General features: G+C 39.1%; 1 protein-coding gene across 5 annotated transcripts in view; it reads right to left on the bottom strand.

Moving 5' to 3' along the window:
- The window catches only part of AFF2 (ALF transcription elongation factor 2), a 325500-nt gene that overhangs the window by 288323 nt on the left and 14020 nt on the right, over window positions 1–23157 (bottom strand). Inside the window, exon 1 of one of the 5 annotated variants that reach the window (XM_063170498.1) lies at window positions 4387–4566. The exons of the other annotated variants lie outside the window; for them this stretch is intronic. Coding sequence (XP_063026568.1) covers window positions 4387–4409 — 23 coding nt within the window. The 5' untranslated portion in view covers window positions 4410–4566. Of the gene's footprint in view, window positions 1–4386; window positions 4567–23157 lie in introns of those variants that run through there. 5 annotated transcript variants of the gene reach the window in all.

Raw genomic sequence — 23157 nt, 5'->3', positions numbered from 1 at the left:
CCAAGAGGCACTCGTATCAGCCCTCTCATTTTATATTTGGCATAACACACATGGCCTTATTCCAGTGGCACAAATCACTCCTTGTTTATACTAGCACCTATCATGGAGAAGAGCAGTAACTACAGCAGAAAATGGCCAGCCATGATGTTAAATACCCTGTTGCTTTGGGCAAATAAACCTTCCTCCAACTGAGAGAACCCATCCTGCTGTTGGAATCCCCACTGTCCTTTGCACCTACAGAGAATGTGTGCTCCAAAGGAGAAGGGAGCCAATACATGCTGCCAGGCATCCCAGCCAGCCCTGCCAGTCCTAAATCCTACTCTAGTGGTATTAAGGGTGGAGGGATTAAGTGCTTTCTGTATTCCCATGCAATTCTACTTGAATATGAACGTCCATTTGCTTTTCTCATGCTGCATCATGAGAAAAGGCATATTAAAACAGGAGTTTTATATTGATATCTCCAATCTCAGACTGAGACAGCACAGCTGTATATATAAACTTGCCAGTAAGTTAGAAGCCAAGGGTTGGAACGCTACCCAGGGCCTCACTCTTGGCTTCAGAGGCAGGTAAAACACTCAGGCCCACACAACCACATCTCACTATTACAACCCCACAGCAGCATTGATTTTGGTCCTGATTTATGGCATCATTTGTTCTTGATAAGAGCCACTTGCCAGCACTACTCAGAAAAAAGTAAAATACAATCTAGGAGTGGAAATTAGAAACAAGAGAGGATAAGAGACTAAGAACTGCTAAAAAACAATGGGTCAAGATTCCTGTACTAGCAGGACAATGTGTTCCAGGTACAAGCAAGTTTATTTGCTCAGCATTTATTATTGTCTTCTCAATAGCAAATGAGGATAAAGAGCATTCTGATGACTTAGTCAAAAAGTTACTTAATTTCCACTGTCACTTCTTTGCCTATAGTATATTTCAGTATTTATTTTAAAAATCACTCTGCAGTGTTTACATAACTAATTCTAACAGCTTCTGTAGAGTATTTCTAATTTTTTTGTGTGTAAACAGCCTTTTAAGCCATGCTCAAGGCTTATTTCAGACTTTAACAATCCTTCAGAGCTATCGCAGCTAATCATATAAACACACATTAAGCCAAATTTAACTCGTCTACTGAGTAGTGAAATGGTGGCTTAACACTTGCACCTTCCAGCTTTCAAGGTTAAATATCTCAGTGGTTTATTTCAGACCATCTGAAGTGATCACAACAGTCTAGGCATTTACTAAAATTAAGTTCTCCATCAGAAGTGGGGAGAGGAGAAAACGTACACAATGTTAAATAGAAGTTATTATTTCTACAGCTAAATACTTTGGAGAGCTAAGGATACAAAAATAAAATTCAGGGCCTAACTAGAAGCTGATTCAGTGCATACAGCACAAAGCCTGTATTCAAACCCGAGGATTTCTTCAGTTTTTGGAGCCAAATTAGAATTTTTTGCAGCACAGGGTTAACAGCAAAAGTGCTGACACAACACTAAGTGTATAGTGGCGCCTGCAAGCAGCGCTATAATTAATCTAAGTGTACTGTCATTACACTAAACACTGCTTCTGCAGCATCATTCCAAATCATGAGGCTCTTTCTCTGTCTCTCAGATAACATGCAGTTTATTTCCAATCATGTACGTTTCCAGTCGTGGCATGATTTGCTAAAGTAACATTAGGTCTTGAAGCAATATCTTAATCAAATCAGAATCTTCTGTAAAACAAATCTTTGGCTCTTGGAGAATTAGTAACATCTAATGCCTTAGGATAGAGATGTGAAACTGTGAGCTGAAAAATGCACTGCTGGAGACCACACTCAGCCTCCTTGCTTCCAGCCATTTACAAGTACATCTATCTAGCCTCCTACCTACACACCTCCACTTTATATGGTCATAAACCACCAATGCAATATCTAAATTATACCCTGAAAACTCTAGGTTTGAAATGGGTTGTATGAAAATTCACCTCATGTGGTTTATTCATTTCTGCAAGAATACAAAGCTCTGATTCCTTTTGGATGGAACTCATTTAAACAAAGCCCAACAGCAAACATCCATAAATTAAAGCATTATTGGTATTTATGAAAAGATACATGTAAACTGAGTGAATTTTGTGTAAAAGGCTTAAAAAAAGGAAAGAAGTGGAATCTGGCATATAAAACACTAATTGCATTCACAAAGTTATTAAGTACTTTGTGAATTATTACTTTGAAATACACATTACAGGGAAAGAAATAAAATGCATCCTGTCTGGAAACCTGTTTATTCACATGAATTTCAGATTTCTCTCCTAATGCCTCTCATATCCACTGAAGTTATAATGTCTTAATAAAATAAGAAAATATGGGAACAGAAGGAATTTAAGTATTTCACAATATCTGTCTGAAGATAGTAATTTATAATGGATATAAATTTATCCAGAATAAACTCACTTCACTTCAACAAAAGCTATATTTGAAGCAATTGTCTGCTTCAGTGAGCAAGCTACTATGATTATGTTTACCAAATTAAAATATATATACCAGAATTATTTATTCTTTACTTTTCATATACAGGTCACTGAATAAAGACCAAGAAGAATCCTACAGCAGGATTACTATAGTTGTGACTTTACTAAGGAATTGGTATGTTAAATTCATGTACATTGCTTTGGAGAACTCTTAGACTCTTCAGTGTAGAGCTGGGTAGGTTTATTTACAGAAACCAAAAAACACACAGTAAAAGTCAATGACCAGATGAGAAGCCATGGAACTGGGCCAGTAGTGGCCACTGAGTTGTTCTGCACCTTCACCCTTTGCAGAGTTGCAACAGTGAGAATTAGATAAAACATCTTCAGAAGCACCACCAAGCAATCATTCATGCTAAATGTTGATGTGCTGCAAAGTCAAGTCATATTTTTCCAACAATAAATGTATGTCATCTAGTAAACAGAGGACTGCAGTACACATACACACACATACTTACTCAGAGAAGCCACAAAATATGCCTGATAACTATTCTACAATTCAATAGTGAATAATGACTACAGGCACATGGTCTTAGACCACAGTGTGTCAAAACCTAGAGCAAAGTAATATTAACAAAATAATAATTCTTATTATTTTATATCTAAAGATGGCAGTCCAGAAACATTTTAATTTAGCAGCAATTTTGCTTCACTCCTTGTGTTGGCAGTGGCATTCATGCAACTGCACAGGCAGATAGACCAGGAAATTAATCTGGCTGCAAAGCAATTTCCCTCCCTCCCATTCCCACCCCCACAAAAGAGAATAAGCAGGACCATTCAGCTGATCTGATTCACAACATGACATCCTAAAGCCAGCAGCAGCACAAGGCAGGCAGAACAAATGCATGGCTGGGTTAACACTGGAAGGCAGGACAGCATTTGTCATGTATGTGTCAGATGTAAAGTCAATGAACAAACACACCTACAATTGACAGTGTCCAGGCTGTGATATTTTAAAGACAATTACATGAATACCCAAGGTTCATTATTCCCTTTCTCTTTTCAAGCTTTCCAACTCTCACCTTTGGAAATCCAAACGACCTCTGGCTCAGAAAACCACACATGAAACATATCACTGTAACAGCTACCAACATGAGCATGTCCTCTGTGCCAGGCAGCAGCAGCACAACCAGGCTATTGCTATTGAACTGGAATGGCCAAAGTTTGTTACAGCCTGTAGACACACCTGTAGTTATGGAAAACTAAATTTAACATCCACAGCACAGGCACAGGGTCCACCAATTTGCTTGGTAGGGTAATTCTCTGAAGTACAGAAACCACCAGAAAGCGGCTGAGAAAGAACATCCTAGGCCAGCATCCTAGAACATTCAGAAGGAAGAGATCAAGGGTGTACTGTCCCCTTTTGACTGAAGGAAGGCATCAGCATCAAAAGACAAGATGGTTAAATTGTATGTCAGGTGATATTCCACCACTAGCCACACGTGGTTAACCCTTCACATCACCAGGTCACACGTGTGCCTGAGAGCACAGGTGAGCCCAGCAGGTTTTGGGAGCCAGAGACAGCTCCTCAGCTCATGCCTCCACATCCACTTAATCCACTTCCCATTTTTAACATTCTTTCCTTGGCAGCATGAAAGATCTGCTAAAACCAAAAGCAGCCAATGACACTGGGAGTGCTTGGGACACAACGCACCCCACCATGGTGAGGAAGCCACGGTCACCCAGGTTCTGCTGCCCTTCAAAGGCAACGTGTTCGCTCCCACAGCGCAACAGCAGCTCACATCTGTCTGCCAACATGAGAAGTAGGAATCCTGGTTATTTTGTCCCATTTTTACAGCTAGAAAACACAGACACTTCCGACCAAAGACCCAACCACCCTCCCCAGGTGAATCCCAGGCCACAAATCTACAGGATCAGACTTACTTCTGGTGCTGCGACTGCTGCATTTTTGGTTGTGTTGTAGCTCATCTTCAGGCAGGTGCATAGAGACTGGTTCCTCCAGGATACCCTCTTGCTGGCAAGAGCAGCAGCCTCTGTCCTCTCAGGGTGCTGAGAGTCCCAAAGTCATGCTTTCTCTGCCACCAGGTTATTACAGTAAAGCCACGCTGTGCTATTATGGCAGCCACGCTCTCTGAGGGTTTTGCTGCCTTCAAGGAGACAAGATGGGCTCAGATACCTCACATCAGAAGAGGGCTGTAGGCACCAGATCATTAGTGGGCAGATACAGCCCTGAGTCAGAGCCGTGTGCCAGCCCTAAAAGGCAGGAGCTCAGGCATCATCGTGTATCCTGCATTTGCTAGTGGCTAAATCCAGTGATTAGTCAGCACGGAGAGCTGCTGAATCACTCTTCAAAGGCACCTATCTCCCTGCTGACATCAGCGAGGCAGCTCTGAACAGCCTGGGCTGCTCTGCTGCCAGCAGGACCCTGGGCTCAGCTTGCACAAGGCCTGAACAAGCTCAGAAACCCAGCCCCTGACCTGCCACAGTGCACCTGCTAATACAGTAATAATATTCGCATGCATAGAAAAAGATGCATGTAATCTTGTATTCATTATTAATTTAATTTTCTCTGATAATATAATTTGAGATGTAATGCAGTATTTACATTTGGTCTTAAAAATTATTAATATATTTCAAAGTCTTTTAAAGTTCTTTTTAATTCAGATTTTATCTCTCATTATTAATTGTTTGGGTATTAATTATTTTAGATTAAATGAATGTAGGCATTGATATTCATAGAAGACAAATGACATACTAAGCAGATGAGACAATTAGCATGAATTACTTCAGTCAGCTTGAAGTCCCCAAAATCTCTTTTTTGATTAAATAAAAAAAACTCACAAGATTAATATCATAATTTATTACAGTGATCCTTTAACTTTTTACTGACCATGGCAGACTTCACCTGGTTAAATCTGAATTCTGTCAACCCTCATAGTAACAAAACCTAGTCTTAGAGATAAGGTGCTCTCCACAGGGGCCAAACAAAAGCTAATCAATATTTTCTAGCTAAAGGACAATCTTTGAGTCAAGATCTGTGCAAGGAAAATCTTTAACCAATTCTTAGAGGAAACTAACTACTTAGAAATACATAATAAGCAATTAAACTTATTGCTTCAGAATTTAACAGGAGTTCTAAAGAGTGGCAATTATTTTCCCATGCTAATGGATGAAAATAAGTGTAAACAGCACTTAAAAATGATGCACGAGACAGAAAATATTTGTGACATAAATCAGAAAAACAAATACAGTAAAACTCCTGCTCCTCAGTGATAAAACCAAACAAAAGGCATGTTGGTGTACAGGGGCTTTGTTCATGACAGAATTTTGGTATTGTTCTAACATCTACATTGACAGAAAATGGCTGTTAAGCCCTGTGTAAAGAATATATTTAAATTTTTTCTTCTTTTCTGTTTCTTTTTTATATCTGAAATCAATTAAACAATAATTAAGAATTGATTTTGGAATGCTTAATCCTGTACATTTGTGCAGGGTTGTTTATTTTTTTTTTTAAGTAGGGTTTTGTTCCTTCTGGGGAGACTTAAATATCATTCAACAAAATCCTCAGGACTTTTCTTACCAAACAGTGGGATTTATAACAGAGAGGCAAATCCTCCTCTCGTTTTTTTAGAGGAGTGCTCCTGTCAAAGTCAACGACACTGCAGCATCCTTGAAAAGCAACAGAGCTCACACTATCACCCACTGGAGTCAACAGGAGTGCCAGGAGGATGATAAACAGAGCTATGTTTCAGAAGCACTTTAACACCTAAACAGAGACAAATTAGAAACACTTAGGGGAGGTGTGTACAGGAGAGGTTAATACAATTCCACAGAATGTCGCAGTTGGGTTCACATCTCCAATCTGTCCACTCATGGTGTGGCAAAAAGTCAATATTTGTATTTCAAGAATCATCAGTAACTTCCCCACTAAATCCTGATTGTACTACGACCATGGGAGGCTTCCAAAAGATGCAAGTTACATCAAACAGACACATCTAATATGTCTGTTCTTGAAGACTGTGAGAAGGGCCCCATCTGACCACGAGAGGGAGAATTGAATCATACACATTGTTTATTCACAGACATTTCCATCTCACACCAAGTTCACAAGGAGGGCAGCTCATACTTTCAGTATATTTGGGGACTCCAGGCACAGCACTGAGATCCCTGCTTCGATGTGCTCAAGGGAAGAGGGAAGAAAACCAAACCCCAGAACCTCCCTTTGGTCAATGGATGTTGAAGCTCAGTTAGGAATGCTGGGGTCAACAGGGAAACACCATTTGAAGACATACAGGGTATGAGCTTTCCTAAGGATCTTTGGAAAGGTTCAGAAAAGCTGCCACAGACTTTTTTCAGAGGCAGCCATGCTTTGTGGTTTCCACCTCAGAACAGGATCCTGGTGTTTCTCTCCTGGGACTAGCTATTTTTGAAGTGCCGCTGATGCTCCAAAGTCTGTATGGGTGGCAGGCTAATTTTGATGTAGGCTTCTAGACACTGGGTTTAGCTCCTAACACTTCTGCTTGTTTGGATTTTGCCAGTCCTGTTCCTCATATGGAAGACAGCGACAGTCATGACCCCAGTCCCCCAAAAACTGCAGAGATCCTGATGACAGTATTTTCAACAAAGAATGTGGACACGGAAACCTGATCTTTTCCTCAAGTCTGCAGATCCAGAGTTTGTTGATAACCCCTTTTCAGGCCCACTGCAAAGTTCACCTATTTTTCTGGCTGCTGGAGAAGTCACAAATTGAGGAATGTATGAGGCTGTCGTGAGAGGTTTACGTGTACTACATTTATTGCTGCTGATAGCAATAACTAAGGACAGTCCCCACTGCACAGGACTTTGCAGATCTGCAATAAGGTCTTGTGTTCTGGTCAAGTTTCAGCGCTTAGAGAAGTGCAGAGTAATGGATGTAAATAAATTGCAACATGTGGATTTTTTCACCCAGCTTTAAAACACACTCCTATTCCTCATTTTTCAGGATCAACCATTCCTCACACTCACTCCTGAGGATTTGCTTTATTTACAGAAGAACTCATAATCGTATGAAAAATTCTGTCTCAAAGCTGTCCAGGGTTATTTGTGACTGGAATAATCACAGACCAGTTATGAGAAATTTGAGGCAGTATTAAGTATAGAACATGCTTTGTTTGTTGGCCAGGATGTCTGGACCTTTCACTGTACTTGAATATACTATGTAAATCTCCAGCCAGCAAAAGGACATGGGAAGAAAGCTCTGTTCAAGCAAAGCATGACACAGCAGATGTGACTGGGTCCCAAACCTTACATGGAAACCCCATACCAAGCCAACAGCAGCTTTTTAACCTACTGATGTTTAATGAACATCTATTTATCTTCAAAACAAAAACACATGATGTACATTCTCCTGCTTTGGAGGCATGTAGCTAATTTTTCTCCATTGGATTTTTTTTTTCCTTAGAACACAGCTAAAATCTAATTCTACTCACAAAAGCCAGCCTGTATCTGACATATAACAGCAATATGGGAACACCTGAGCCACATTTCCTATGCCACTGCAGCTGCAACAAAATTAATGAGCTGACCTATCTCAGAACGGAATGAAAACAAATTTTTCCTGCACAATAGCAAAAGCTTTGTTCAGAAATAGGTCTACTTACACTATTTCATGTTACAGAGTTATACACACTTAAGCATAGGAGAGAGTATTTTGAAGTCCAAGACACAAAAAAGCAACTGCTGCTAAATTACTATGCCATGGCTGTACTGAAGCTTGGGAAACCACAGATCACCAGCCCATTTTCCAGTTGTGTGGAGAAACCAGCTGCAATTCCATCATCCAGTGTGATGCCACAAAGCACCACCACCTTAAGAACACACAGATGTACTGTACACAGATGATATGGTAACATACATGCCCTATAGCATGCATATGTACACACAGTGCATATATGACATTATCATACAGCACACAATCCCAGCAGCTACAAAGGTGTGTGCACACATTTCCAGAGCTATATATGAGATCTCTAAAGCCCAAACCCTCCCTAGCACACACTCAGGGCCTGTTCATGGACAGTGTATCCCAGATAAAGGTGCAGCATGTCCCCAGAGTGATGGGACAGGCAATGGCATGGGGCTGGCACATGCCTGTCCGTGTCCCTGGAGCAGGGCTTGCAGGACAGGGCTGGATCCACCTCCCTGATCAAAGGATTTCCCCACAGGCATAAGGGGAGAGATCCTGTCCACAGGAACTGCCAGCACTGACACAGCAGAATCAGTTTATTATTTAGGTGGCTACTTTCTGGAACTCAAGAATCTGCAAAGAAGTTTTAATGAATTTTGCAAGTCCTGCTGAAAGCAGAGGTTCTCAATGGACCAGTAAAGCTGGCCAGTGATAGTAGAAAATACCAATGCCAGCACTTCTGATAAGCAGGCTAGCCTGCAATGCTTCAGCTGCTATCCTTGGTGTCACTAACTGCTTCATCCTGAGTGTAATTGACTCTAGGGGAAAACAAAAGCGGGGATTTTGTTTTGTTTTGACAAATCCACTGCAAGGCACCACACTAAGGTGCCAAAGGCTACTTTGTATTTACAATGCTGATGATAGGCACAACTCAGAAGTTTCCTGACCTCAAGTACAAACACAACATGAAAGGTGATATATCAAACTGACACTATCACAGCTAGGAAAAAAAAAAGAAAAGAAAAACACCTCAGATTTATACCAGGCTTGCCTGCCTAGCATAAATACTAACATCAAGCTTGCAGGCTTTGTTATATCACTGCTTAAAAGTGTGTGATACAGCACAAGGGCAAAACAGTACAAAACCAAATGGAAAGTGTTTCCAAACAAAAACTTAGAGGAGGAAGAGGAGGAAGAAATTTGCTGGACCCAGAAAGGAACTTCAAGTTCACAGAAGTAACAGCACTTTCAGACTTCCAGTACCTTCCCCTTTGTCTTCATGCCTCCTCTTACCTCCAACCTGCAGGCTGTGGCATCCCTGTTTATTGCTCCCACACTTTTTTTTCCACACCCTTGTGCATGGGTGAGTCCTAGCCCTGCAACAAAGGGTTTCAAGCCCTTAAAACACACACACAAAGTCTCTGTACCTCAGGCTTCTTTAGACTGAGGCATTAATAAAAACACTACTAAAAAGCCCAAAACAAAACAGGCTTCCCCTCACTTAAAAAAAAAAAAAGAAGTTCTTGTTGGTTATCTGGAATCAAATGGAGTGATCCCATAGTCAGACTGGCACTCACTCCCTCTGTACATTTGGGGCAGTTTAATATCTAAGAAAAAGCACTCCTGGATTTTTGAGCTGTCTCTCAATCAGGTCCAAATGCACAGACAAGAAGCTGCCCACTGTGCTCCAGGACATTCCAGTACAACTGAGGCAAAAGGGAACTTTTTTTAATAATAAAAAAAGTGGGGACAGATAAAATAGCACTACACAGCATCTAAATGAAAGTAATAACGAACAGAAGAATTTGCAGCTGTAATTGTATTTAATGTCTAAATGACCCATTTGGAGAGAGACATTAAAATAAGCCACTCACTTTATAAAAGATAAAATAAAAGCATTGATCATAAGTGTGAACATAGTAAAAGCAGACATGTATAAAATAAAATTTTTAGTGCTTTATATAACCTTTCATACAGACTAGACTAATTGTGGATATTTTGAAAATAATAATGTTAATAACATGGAGATAGCATTGCATTTCCTCCAAAGAACATACATTTGAATGACAATATTTATAATATGAGCTCTGTATTGTAATTTAATTTAACCATGAAACCAATTTCTGCCTTCAACATTTTATGTTTTACAGTATGAAACAGAACATTATTTGCTGTAATGTAGTTTATTTAACCTTAACCTGATGTGGTGCAACAGTGAATACAGATACACTCAAAATGTTAATAATATGACACACTGAGCTGATTAAAATTTCAATTGTGTTTCCTCCATCTCCTTTGGAAAGTTAATGAATTAATGAATCTTTAAAGGACAGTCAGGGAGGCCTTAAAAAGAAGATGCCTTTTTGAGTAAGGAGAGAAAGTGGCAGATTACAACTTAATGGCTTCAGAATAATGGTAATTTCCCTATTTTCTTCACTTGCCTTAGCTCAGCTAATGGCTTCATTAGTGTCCACACTCTCAAACGAATAATAGAGGACCATGTCACATCCATCTTAGTCACATCACAATAAAACCGTTAAATACAATTCAGCTACCTGCCTTCTGCCAGTCTGGGCTGCAAGGCAGAATTAGCAGCACAATCAATACGGAATCCTGTTATTAGATTTTTTTCCCTTTAAAAAAGAAGTATATCATCAGGTATAATCATGCAGTGCTATTTAACTGCAGCCCACATTTTATGCTGATTAGATAACTAGAATTACTCAAAATGGACATAAAAGGAAGGGCAAAAAAAAATCTGCTTACTTTACACCTATACATCAAAAAATCCACCAAAATTCTGGCTCTTTATTTGATAAAACCGATAGATTACCTCAAAGTCACCACAGATGTATCACATTTTTCCTGATATCCCCTCTACCAAATCATTTCACAAACCAAGCTAATTAAGCAGCTAAAAACCATCTTGGCTTTAGCTACCTCTATCTTGGGAGAAGAGATTCCATTCAACCAATTAAAATTTTTTTGGAAAAAATTCAGTGTAACTGAATGCAGCTCCATCAAAAGATATCAAGCCTGATGCAACAAGTTCACAAACTGATCTTAGCACTGTAAAATCAAACGGGAATTATGATTTTCTTTAAATATGCTAAACATTTTTAATTTTTCAAGTAGCTGAATTTAAATGATTTGGTGGTCGTTAGTTTTAAACTGGATTTAAGCAGCACTGTGCTTTTTTTACTCATTATATGGTTTGGCTACTCTGTGCAACGTGAAATCTCTACTCAAGTGTATTTTTCTCATTATATACATATTTTGCACAACAAATAATATGCAGGCTTTTTAACAACAGTGGTTGAAACATGCACACTTGGCAAAATCTAATGCACAAGTACTATTATTCTCTACTTTTTATCTGTGGAACCAAAAGGAGCAAGCTCCAACTTCTACCTTGCTAAACTGCAGCTGGCAGCAGCACACAAGTAACAGGCAGAGGAAAATGGTCTGTTTAATATATCAGGAAAATCTCAAATGCTTCAGGCAAGATTCTGTTCTCAGATCCACACCACAGATCCTGACTCCAGCGCTCTGCCCCTTCTTGACCCGAGTATCTAACGCTACCAAAAACTGCTACGGACATGTAGAGGCAGAGCTTTATTGGATCATACCAATCTAAGGCAGGATTTTGCACAAAAGGATTCCTGGACTGATTCCCCAATTCTCTGCATAACCCTGCCATAACCACATCCAACTGACGTCCAGGAAGAAACTGCTTTGTAAATCTCAGCACACACGACGTGCCGGGTATCCGCACTTGTCAGCGGAATAAATTTTTCTGACAACATAAATCTGATCCCACTGAGAAACCTTTTTAAAAATACATTATTGACTGAAAATATTTATATGCACCACTTTTCCTGTTAGCAAAGGTAATATATTAACTGCTTCGCCATTACCGCAAGTAACCGTAGGCCTAACAGAAAATATTTCTGTATGCACGCTATATATCCATTTCGAATTAAAACACGATGCCAATATTATACTAAATCACAACAGAAGCCTCAGTCCTAAACAGATCTTGAGTGACACCTGCATTCTATTTTTTTTTTATGAGCAGTTTGTCAATGACGAGACTTTAATGAGAGGTACTGCTTTCAAAATATGTAGCTATGGGTAAACACAAAATATTCTCTATCATTTCAGTTCTTAGTTGTTATTGTAAAAAGAATTAAATGAATTCCAACAGACAGGTAGCTAGCAGGGATACAGAAGATCACCTACTTCTTGTCTACCTTAGGATACTAGAACCTTATGTATAACAACCAACTCATAAAATAACCTCAACCCCAAACCTCTCAGGGTGATTCTCAGATCAGTTCACAGCTCATCAGGGAAGGATTCACTCCCACTGTCCAGGTGTGCCACCCTGGCCTAGGCAAATTCCCATCAGAATAAAGGAGGAAAACTCCAAAAATAGATTCGCCAGTCTGACCTCAGAATTCACTACATCATGGCAGGCTGCAACTTTCCCTAATACATGTTAGGGTCCTAATTAGTTCTATCACTGAGCACAGAGAACAGGGCAAAACCAAGGGTATCAACTCCAGATGCTGTTCTGGCATCAGCATTAGAGCATTACCAAGGCCAGACACTCCAGATACTACACTTATTATCTAACATTAGGTGGACCCAGAATTGCCTATGCTTTAAACAAAACAAAAAAAAATAAAAATTGAACATATAATTGATGCAGAACATTCAAAATACACAAAAGTAATTTTAACATTTACTTTTATAGGCATCCTTAGGAGTTCCAAGTGAACTTTTTCTTGCTCACTGCCCCTTTAAGATTTCTGCATCACCCCCTCTGTCATTTAATTGCCTGTAGAAAAAATATTTACTGCAGTTAAAAGATGCAGGAGGGAGATTACAATTTGTAGGTAAGTTAGGCAAGGAAGATGCATTTACAACTTTCCTGCTTAAACTACCACAGAAACCAGTTTTACACAGAGTAGAGGTCCCCTCAGAGTAAGCTTGGTTAGCATGCAAGTACACTATCTGCCTAAACTCTGCTTTTCTGATTAAAGTTTTGTATTTAATTAAAATTGTCTTTAATTAAAATGCAAATATTCTAGGACTTTAACAATAAATTGTTTACACTAGACTGAGAAACAGCCCTCAAAGGCTTTGGGAAAAAAATAGTTTCAATTGCAAGCTGTATATTCAAACTTCACTGCTCAGTGAAAATGGGTAAAGATCCTTTTTTCTCCTATTGGCTTAATCTTTTTTAAACAAATGGAATGATATCCCAATTTGTATCTAGAATTCACATAGAAAACAATTCCCAAAGTTATTGGCTGTTGAGTAAGTAATTAGGCCAGTTCAAAACATCTATTGTGTTTGAAACAATTCCTTTAGCCAATTTTGCTAGGAAATGATACTGACACCACAAAAGAATTGCCAGTTAAATGAACGACAGCACAGCCCCTTCCCTGAGTGATAAACATGGAGTGCGCCTGTGTGCACGCAAGGATCCATCTGCATTATCCCTGCACCAGAAACATCCTGCTCAGGGTTCAAAAATAGCCATTCTGTTTACAAAAGAGCAGGGTTTAGATACAGCAGATATATAGCCTGCTCATTTCTTTCTTTAAACAAACACAGACTCTGCACCCCAGGTTTTGATTTAGCACAAGGCAGACTATGTGCTCTGCAGCACCAACAGTCCTCCTCTGTATGGAGTGCTGGGACTCACAGGTGAATTATCCTCATGACCATTTCATAACCATCCTCCACTGGGAATAAAATGGAGCCTTTGTGTTTCATCTGACTTAATACCTTGAGAACTTCAATTTTTGTCCAGAGAAACTTAAAATTGAGCTCTTAGCACTCTAGTGCAGTAACAAAAACTACAGTCATGCATGGCTTGGAAAGAAATTTACCAAATCCCAAACCTTTCACAATTAAAAAAAAAAAAGTAAACAGTGCTTGGGAGATTTTATGGTTCATTAGCAAAATACTGCATTATGCTCATCACCATATCCCTGTTCAAACACTGAAGAGCAGTGATAGAAGTTAAACGAGGTCGTAACATTTAAAGTTTGAAATATCCACTTCCAGAAGCCAGTGGAACAAATCATACATGGGAACTTTCTAACTGGAAGTACTAGCTAGAATAATGGTATAAATGTGACCTCTGTGGAAGTAACATAAAGTATCCTCTTTCTTGCAGAGAAATTCTTACGAAGACCCACTTGCTATAAATTTGAATTTCCTAAATTCATTGCAGAACTGAGAAACCAAAATGAAATAAATTACCACAGTTTGACACCATCTCCTTCATCACAGTAATTCCAGATTTCAGTATAAAAGCCATTACTTAACTTGCACGCCATAATTTACACACTCTTTTACACAATAATTTTTGATCCAAGAAAAGATTCATTTTCCTTTTATAATTATGTCGTGTCAAAGTCTTTAACCTTTTCATCTGAAAAGCCAGAGCTGGATTCCTTCTGGAAACATATGCCCTGAGTTCAGCTCCTCTCTTTGTGCATGGCAGGAAGAGGCTGGACACGAGCAGAGAGCAGCCAGGTCTGCACACCAGGGCACCAACACCCAACAACAGCTGCCTTCCCAACCCTCTACAGCAAAACCATCCACTGCAGTGAATAAAACCTGTGTCAGCCCAACGTGAAGTTGTAAGTACAGCACAAGAACCACCTAAACCACAGCAGTGGCAACTGCCGATTTGCATAATTTATACAAATTGATGTAGATTCAACAATTAGCATTTCAAGTGGGTTTCCTGGTGCCCAGGGAAGGCTGGTGTGAGCCTGGGCAGCCTCACCTGACATGGTGCCCGTGCCACGGGGTCTGTTCACACACAGGCACCCAAACCACATCCTTCCCACATCATGCGGCTGAGGCACCTCGTTCTGGTGCTTCTCCAATGTTATGATAAAGATAGAAAATTGCTCTATCTTCCTAAAATTCAGACAACTTCACCAGATCCATACACACTTGTCTTTTCAAAATAGCACTTCACAGTCACAGGCAGGAAGCCTGGGCTGCCTCCAGCAACTGTGGGCTCACTTCAGGGTAGGCAGCAGAATAGCCCCCAAAAACACAGGTTTTATGAATAAGAGCTGCTCCATCTCCACCCACATTTGGCTCCCCAGTGGACTCCTGTACCAGCAAAGCATCCTCATCATCATTCTTCATCACACACATGTGGCTGCACCCGCATTTCACATTTCCATCACTTTGGGAACACACCTTTCTGCACCAAGTGCAAGAGGCCACCATATAAAACTACATGGTCTGTGTGGACTTGCTTCCACCTGAAATCATCCAGTAAAATGAAAAAAAAAAATTATTTTAACTGATACAGCAATTATATTTCCCATTCCTAAAAAACACACCATTCTGTTACAGGGCCAGCCATTAGCTCTTACTTCAGGCACCGCTGCTGCCTCAGGAACAGATTGCTCATTTTTAGCCTGTTTCCAATTTACCCGCTGGCAGAGGTGCGCAAGAAGTCTCTAGCAATGGAGTTGCAAACCCACGTCAGTATAAATTTCCTTTTTGAGAAGTTTCAATCTTGCTTTATCAGAGACCAGTGCCTGTGCTGAGGAAAGCCTATAATGATTTCTCTTTTTCAGGCTTATTCTAGAATTGCATCTATTTTGGGGTTTTGTTTAGATCTGTCGCAGCTTTCGTCCTGTTGATCATGTTGTTTTTCTAACCCGCCCTGAACATCTGTTGGCTCTTTCTGAGGCTGCATAATCCTGGTTTTTTTCTTTCTCTTATGTATTCCACTGCTATCAGTTGGCTGTTATTCTCAGTTTTTATTTTTCAGTGAACATTTTATTTCTTTTAGTTTGGAAAAAAATATTATTTTAAAAGCACTGATTCTTTCTGGCCTCATGTTATCCTGCACAACAAATTCACATCCGCCACAGCTTTTGTTTTGTTCAGCTGTTTTTTTTCTTTTTTTTTTTTTTTTTGCTTGTTTTTCTTTTTTAAAAAAAATGCATCAATAAAAAAAATCAGGTTGCAGCAGACCTAAAAGGTGGAGTGAGAAGACGATGAAGGATCTTGTTTTCATAATGATAAAAATCAGTACTTATAAAAGATACAGGGCTGGCAGCCCTGCAGAAAACCGAGCGAACACCGTTTAACCACAAACCAGACACACACACTCTCAGCAGGACCACTGCAAGCACTGAAAGGGGAAACAACAGTCAAGCCTTGGCCTCCTCGCCGGGGCTGCCAGCGAGGGCAATCATTAGTGCCAAGCGTGGGGGTGGGTTTTTCTTGATGCTGACATTGGAAACTGTTTGGAGACTACAATTATTTAGCATAGCCTAACAAACAATTATCAGATGGCAACAGCTTCTGGTCACTACCAGGCTGGACTGCATTCAAGCCTAAGAGAGACATGCATCTCCTCAGCCAGCAAGTCTCCCTACCCAGTGATTACAAAACAAGTAAGATTTTGAGGTTGACAAGAGTCCCTTTTAGCAGCATTTGGATTATAAAATTGCTCTGACTCACTGCAGCGTATTGCTCCCTCTTAATTAACAGAGCTGAACTTTGTACATGTCTAGACTTCCTCCTGCAGAATGGCAGATTTTGGACTCCATGAATATCATTTGAAGTCATATTATTTACAGAGCCTTTATTCATTTCAGTCATTTGTTTCAAACATATTTTCCACAGAAAGAAAAAATGCACCAACTGCTGGGCCATTTAATCCAAACTTAACAGTTAAGATGTTTTATTCAGCATTTTAAAAAGGATTGTCTTAGGGAATTTTATGTGCTGCATTTCTAATGTTAACTTTACAGATTGTAAAGTGCCTTGGGATGCACTAGCATGAAAGGCATTAAGGTATTGCAGGATTTAAGCAAATGTGCATTGCACTAAAAAGAACCTTTTATGAAAGCACATACAGATAAAAACCACAGTAAAGCTAGTGTTTATTAAGAGATGCTCAGATTTATTTCTTAAAGCAAAACTATTTTCCTCCTCCACTGGCAAAAATGATCCTTTTCTAAATTAAAAAAATTTCTGCCAGTACTGACATAAAATTGCTGAAATTTTATACTCTATGGAAGAATGTATTTTCCCATTTAAATGTTCAGTCTTAAAAACTCAACTGGATTCACATTAAAAAAAAGGCATTTTTTTCCTTAAAAAGTAGGATTTCTGGTTTGTGGGTGGTCGGTTTTCTCCTACGACTTATTATGAACAAATTAATTAACTATATTAATCAGCTTGGCTATTGTTACAGGATTTTATGGGTACAAAGAAGAATGAATCATACATTTTGATCCACGCTTCCTATTACTATCAAAAAGTTGCATTTCAAATACAAGAAAAAGCTTGTATAGCTAAATCCCTTGACACGCCTGGAAATCACAGAGTAGGCTTGTACACCAATCACTTATGAGAGAGGATTTAATGTCAGTGGGTGAAGTTCAACACGGCGAGAAGGAGCAGCATTAACACAGCCAGAGCAGCCTTATCAAGGAGAGGTGGGGTACTATATCAGGTTTATCTCCACCCTTTAAGTGGGAGGGTGGATTTGATCTTCACCACCTCCCTCCCTGTTTTCCACCTTTGTAACACCCAAGTACTCCAGCTCTGTGGTCTCAATCCAGAGACTATTACAGCCTGCTAAAAAAGTATCACTTGATTTTAAAAGGATACAGATAAAGCCAAAAGAAAGTGTCATGGATTTCAACATGTAGGACTAAACACAAGATCAAAGTTTAAGTGCAGAATATATATAATATTATTCAAAAAAAAAAAAGTAACGCTGCTGGAATTCCTATCACTCTAACATCAGAAGAGAAGCAACAAACAACTTTATAATGCCAGATCCACCTTTTCATTAAAATTACATTAAAAATAAAACATGATGAAGAAAGTTAAAAAGCAGCATATGACTTCTACCAAGGAGGGAAGGATTAGTTGTCCTTTGCATTCTAAGTTTGAAAGTTAATATGACAGTCACAATACCTACTCAGAGCCTCAGATCTTTTTTGAATTATAGGAACATTTTCTCAAAGGCTTTCAGCTACAAAATAGCCCTCAAACACATTTGTTTCTCTAGAGCACCTGTAATTCAAAAACATTACTGATAAATAAAGCTGAAAGCATTAATTTTAAGTGAAAAATTTCAGATGACTGCACTGACATCCAATAATATTCTGTTTCAAGAAAAATAGTGGAGCTATGTACTCTAATTACAGTGGGTCATAAAACTGAATTAAAGGAACAAGATACTGTTTTAGCTAATGATGCTTTTTTGCTACCTCCTATGCCTTTCATACTATGGCATTTTCAGTTATATATTTGCCACATTTTGTTTTCACACAACTGCTTTTTCCATTCAAGTTCAAAGCAAGATCAACCCATTTAACTTCATCTGTACTTCCACAGTAGGCATTGAATACCCATCTCAGCCTGCTCCTCACAGATGCATCTCCTTGTGAAGAAAATCCAGACAATGTATGTCAGCAAGGTATCCTTTGCCAAGCCACAAAGACCACATCTCAGTAGCTCTGAGATCTTGAATAACTCTGAGAAATGGAAATACTAGTGTCTACATATTTTACACCTGGATTCATCCATATTTCTCCAGAGCTTTGTCCATGCATTATTGAAAAGACAGTTTTACTGAGCAACAAGCTACATAGCAGGTTGAAACAATCAATTGTTCTTCCTGTGATGGACTTCAGACTGGGAGAGCTGCACCTTCCAACTCTTGGCTGCTCCCATAAACTACACTTTAAGCCCTGTCGAGGCTTAACACAGAGATCTGGGTCTTCCCAGATATACAGTTATCCATGTTTCTATTTCCTATCTAACAAAGCTGTCAACCAAAAGAGGCTGATGGAGACACTTCCCCTGTCACCGGGCTGCCAACTGAGGCATGACTGCAGTTACTTTTACTCTGATGTGGTGTAACGTACAGTTGTTACTACAAATACAGCCCCTTTCTTAAACCCAGCTTTTTATAAACTGTGCACCTGTGCAAGTTCAGAAGAGCAAATCTGGGGACTCCATGACAAACAGCCCTGATTCCCAGACTCGATTTGAGTATCACGCTCAAATATCACTGACTGAAACTGCAGCCACACACAGCACCTTTCACCATAGCCCTTCTCTTTGTCTATGTGTTTATTTTACACTAATCACTAAAACATCACAGCACAAAGTGTTATGTTATCTCTGTATCCATCTCAATATCTATAATTACTTTCTCTCTTTTGTAAAAACTAGGACAGGGAGTTGTAGCCCTCAAAGACTACAGATACCCATCTTCCTAAGCCTGACTAAGCCTAAACACACAACAATTATAAGATGGTAAACAGTAGTAATTGTACACTAAATGTCTTTTTAAAGAGCCAAATGTGCACTTAAAGTTTAACTCCCACTCACTGCTGCTCTAGAACAAACAGTAAATTAGTGAATACAAAACTAAAAAAAAAAAAATAAAAAAGCCCTGCAGCATGTTCCTCAAGCAGGAAGTAATTCTATTTCCCCCCTCTTTTTTCAACCTTTGTAGACATAACGCAGGATTGTTTCAATAAAGCACTGCCTGCAGTAAAAGCATGTGATGATCTTGCAATCCAAACTAAAGTGTGATAATTACCCTGCATTAATGGAGAAGGGGACACACAGAGAAATAAATGACCCTCACCCTGCAAAGAAGTGCAGCTGTATTCTAATTTATCAACAGTCAATTTATTACCTTATGTACTTTCAGACTGTGGGTTTTTATTTGCACCTGTATGTCTCAGTAAAGTGCAGCTAGTTTCATGACCATTACAAGCAGTTAAAGCTTCCTCTTTTCACTGGAACAGGTGGTGTGCACAGGGCAGAAAACCACTCAGCTACTTTTATCCCACGTGCATCAAAACCAGCTCTGAGGTATCACTCCAGCCCCTTTCTCAGTGACATTAGACACCTAAGATACTGCACAAGTCTCTTGATACATTCACCTTTTCTGGATTGGTTGGAGATCACTTTGGGAGTGTTTTGGGAAGGAGAATATGACCTAGCAAGAATGAGTACAGAAGTCAGTCCCTAGAAGCATGACTGAGATGACAGTGTACAAGTACAGGAAGTGGGTCTGGAAGTGGCCAGACCCGAGCACAGAGGGAGAACCTTGTTCTGCCAGGGCCACTTGATAGGCAGAGGACACTAGTTTCCAGAGCTGTTTGCCTTATCCATGAGTAGGAAGAAGGGGAAAAAAGAATTAAAATATCTTACAAAGTAATAAAATGTAGCTGTGAAATGATAAAAGCTGATTGTTCTTGCAGCATGTTACTGTGTGACAGCTCTCCTGACAATTAAAATGAAGAGGTTCTGTGCACTAATGGCAATGTCTATGGTATACATAAAATGTACTATAAATATTCCAGCATGCCCAAGAAGGTTTGTGACATTTGTTGCTAAGAGGTATCATGTTTGCTTCTTCCATGTCCATTTCCATGTCTCCACTTGTAATACTGAGCACTTAACCAGGAAATTCCCTCCTCCCAAGTAAAAGAAGAACATTTTAATACTGATACAATTTTGTTTGGACACATGAAAGATATTTGAAAAGTCTTTATGTATCTTCACAACTACAAGGCCCTAGAGGGTCTCTAAAGCCAAGTGTATATTCCATGGTCCATTCTGCAAACACTCAGAGTGGGGCAGAGAGAGGTCATCTGCCCAAAAGGTTTCACCCAAAGCAGGGCACCCTCTAACTCCACAACTACCCTACACCCATTACACTGGTTGGTGCTGTTATTTATTTCCCAACATTTACTACTGTAATAATGTCAGGAGACAAACAGGCCACACTACTCTGTGCCAGACAAATGGCTACAGAGGGATTCCACTGCAGCGCAAAATCTGTAAGAATTAATTGTCCTCACATAAAGTGCCACAGGACAGGGGAGAAAGGCAGAAGATATTCTGAAAACAGTTTTTCTGTTTTAGGAGTAAAACTTGAATATTTGAAGCCTCCCCAAAAGGGTTAGATTATTTATTTTGTTTTGAAGCATACCATCACTTTGAATATAGCAGTTAAGCAAATCAGCACCTGTCAAGTGTACTGAACTACTCTCTATTTAACCAAAATTTACATTTAGTTCAGTCAATTAATATAAGCCTTATCAGGTTTATGATAATTAGCACACTTACTAAGAGAAGTAACAGCAGTAGAAATAGTATCAAAGAAGAGCTCTGTTGTAGTTGGGTCTCACCAGAGACTCCTATCTGATCTCACCTAGTGATCTACTTGCTCTTGTATTGCCAAGGAGACCCACTTTTCCTGCTCTTAAACCAGACAAATTACTGTGACAAGAAGCAGGCTTAGGGTAGCTTCCATTCACAGATCACTTTAAGTGCTTTACAGGTCATGTGCTATTAAACTACTTACTTTATCAATTTCTCTTGGCTTATCCAAGGCTAAACTGTTTTAGTTGGAGGAGGAGGACTTATTTTGTGTTTTGTTTTGCTTTCTTATTTTTTATTACTTTTCCCTTCCTGTTTTATTTTTACCATGAATAGTTGAGAGCTGTTGGACCAAAAATAATTATAATCAACAAGGAAAATAAAAATAAACTTTTGCTTTCCTTTGCTTCACATATATTGCTCAAGTGTACTTTAACACAGGCAGACTTCTTTAAGCAAATATCACTTGGAGCAATCAATAAGGCCACTTTTTGGTAGCCTGTTTTAAAGGTAGTCCTTCAATGGCATTAAAGGACAGGTACAATTTAAACTCCTCACACAGAAGATGCCCTCTTGCCTGCCATTCCAGAACTTTAAGAATTTTAATCAGAATTGTCAAATTCCACATCATTGCTTATACACATACACACTTTTTTGTGACTCTCTTGAACTGCAGGGTCATAAGGGAATAATTTACAGTGCAAAGCAGTGTTTTAAGAAAATAGTTACTCAAAGCATAATTGCTGGGGTTTTTTCCCCCAGCTTGAACTGATAATTTTCCTTTTCTCTTAAACTCATAACCATGAAGCCACACCATTAGTCCAAATTATTCTGAGAATAAGGCTACAAGTTAATATACTTTAACAAAATTAGCCACTGCTTTAACAATAAAGGGAGTATTGTCCTATCTTTCACTTATCACTATTCTTAAATATTTGATATTAGATAAGACCTGGAGAAAAATGAAATCCATAAATTGCACTGTGGCATATTCTACAGACAGGCAAGAGACTTTAAAGAAGGTGAGACAGTGCTATAAACCAAAATTCAAATCAGAAACTGAACCTTCATTTTAGATTGCCAGGCTTTTTAATGTTCAAGATAGACTGCAAACATTATTTTAACATTCTCTATTTTTTAAGAGTACCTGCAGAAGCAGAGACAATTTAATACAAGCTGAGTTGAACTTTAGTGAAGGTGTTTCCAGGCTATGGTTTTAAGAACACACTTGAAAGACTGGCAGAACAATCCAGTGCTCTGGTATTTTCACAAATTCAAAACAATGAGATACTTAAGACTCTATTCACACACAAAAAAAAATAGAATAAAGAAAAAATGGAGAGGAAAAATGGAGAATTAAATGTCTCTAAGTGGAAAAAACATTTCCCATCTCAACTTTAGCACTTTACTACTGACATACAATGAAAAAAAAGTGCTTGTATATAACCCAGCCATGTCAGCAGCAAAATGAATCTCTGGGCTGTGCAATGATCTAAGAGAATCTGAATGGGCATATGGGAACAGCTCATTTTGCAAGACCTCCGAAACCAACCTACTGATAAACACCGGAGGGTGCCTGACTGCCTGAATACTCTCATGCTTATTTGTTGTTATTCTTATTCATTACTGAGTCATTATTATTATTTAAGTGCCGACAATGCACTTGTGAACCAGAACAGATGCAAAATATCCTGTGCTAATGAGAAAATCAAAGCCTTTCTCATATTAGCAATTTCATATTATAGGATCTCTTTATTTTTGCCAATAAAGCACAAAAGTAATTAATACAGCAATATTTTCTTATTGTTCATGAGTAAAGCAAGTAA

Source organism: Melospiza melodia, chromosome 16 (assembly GCF_035770615.1).
Source record: "Melospiza melodia melodia isolate bMelMel2 chromosome 16, bMelMel2.pri, whole genome shotgun sequence".
Classification (NCBI taxonomy): Eukaryota; Metazoa; Chordata; class Aves; order Passeriformes; family Passerellidae; genus Melospiza; species Melospiza melodia.
This window is presented reverse-complemented; position numbering and strand designations above follow the sequence as displayed.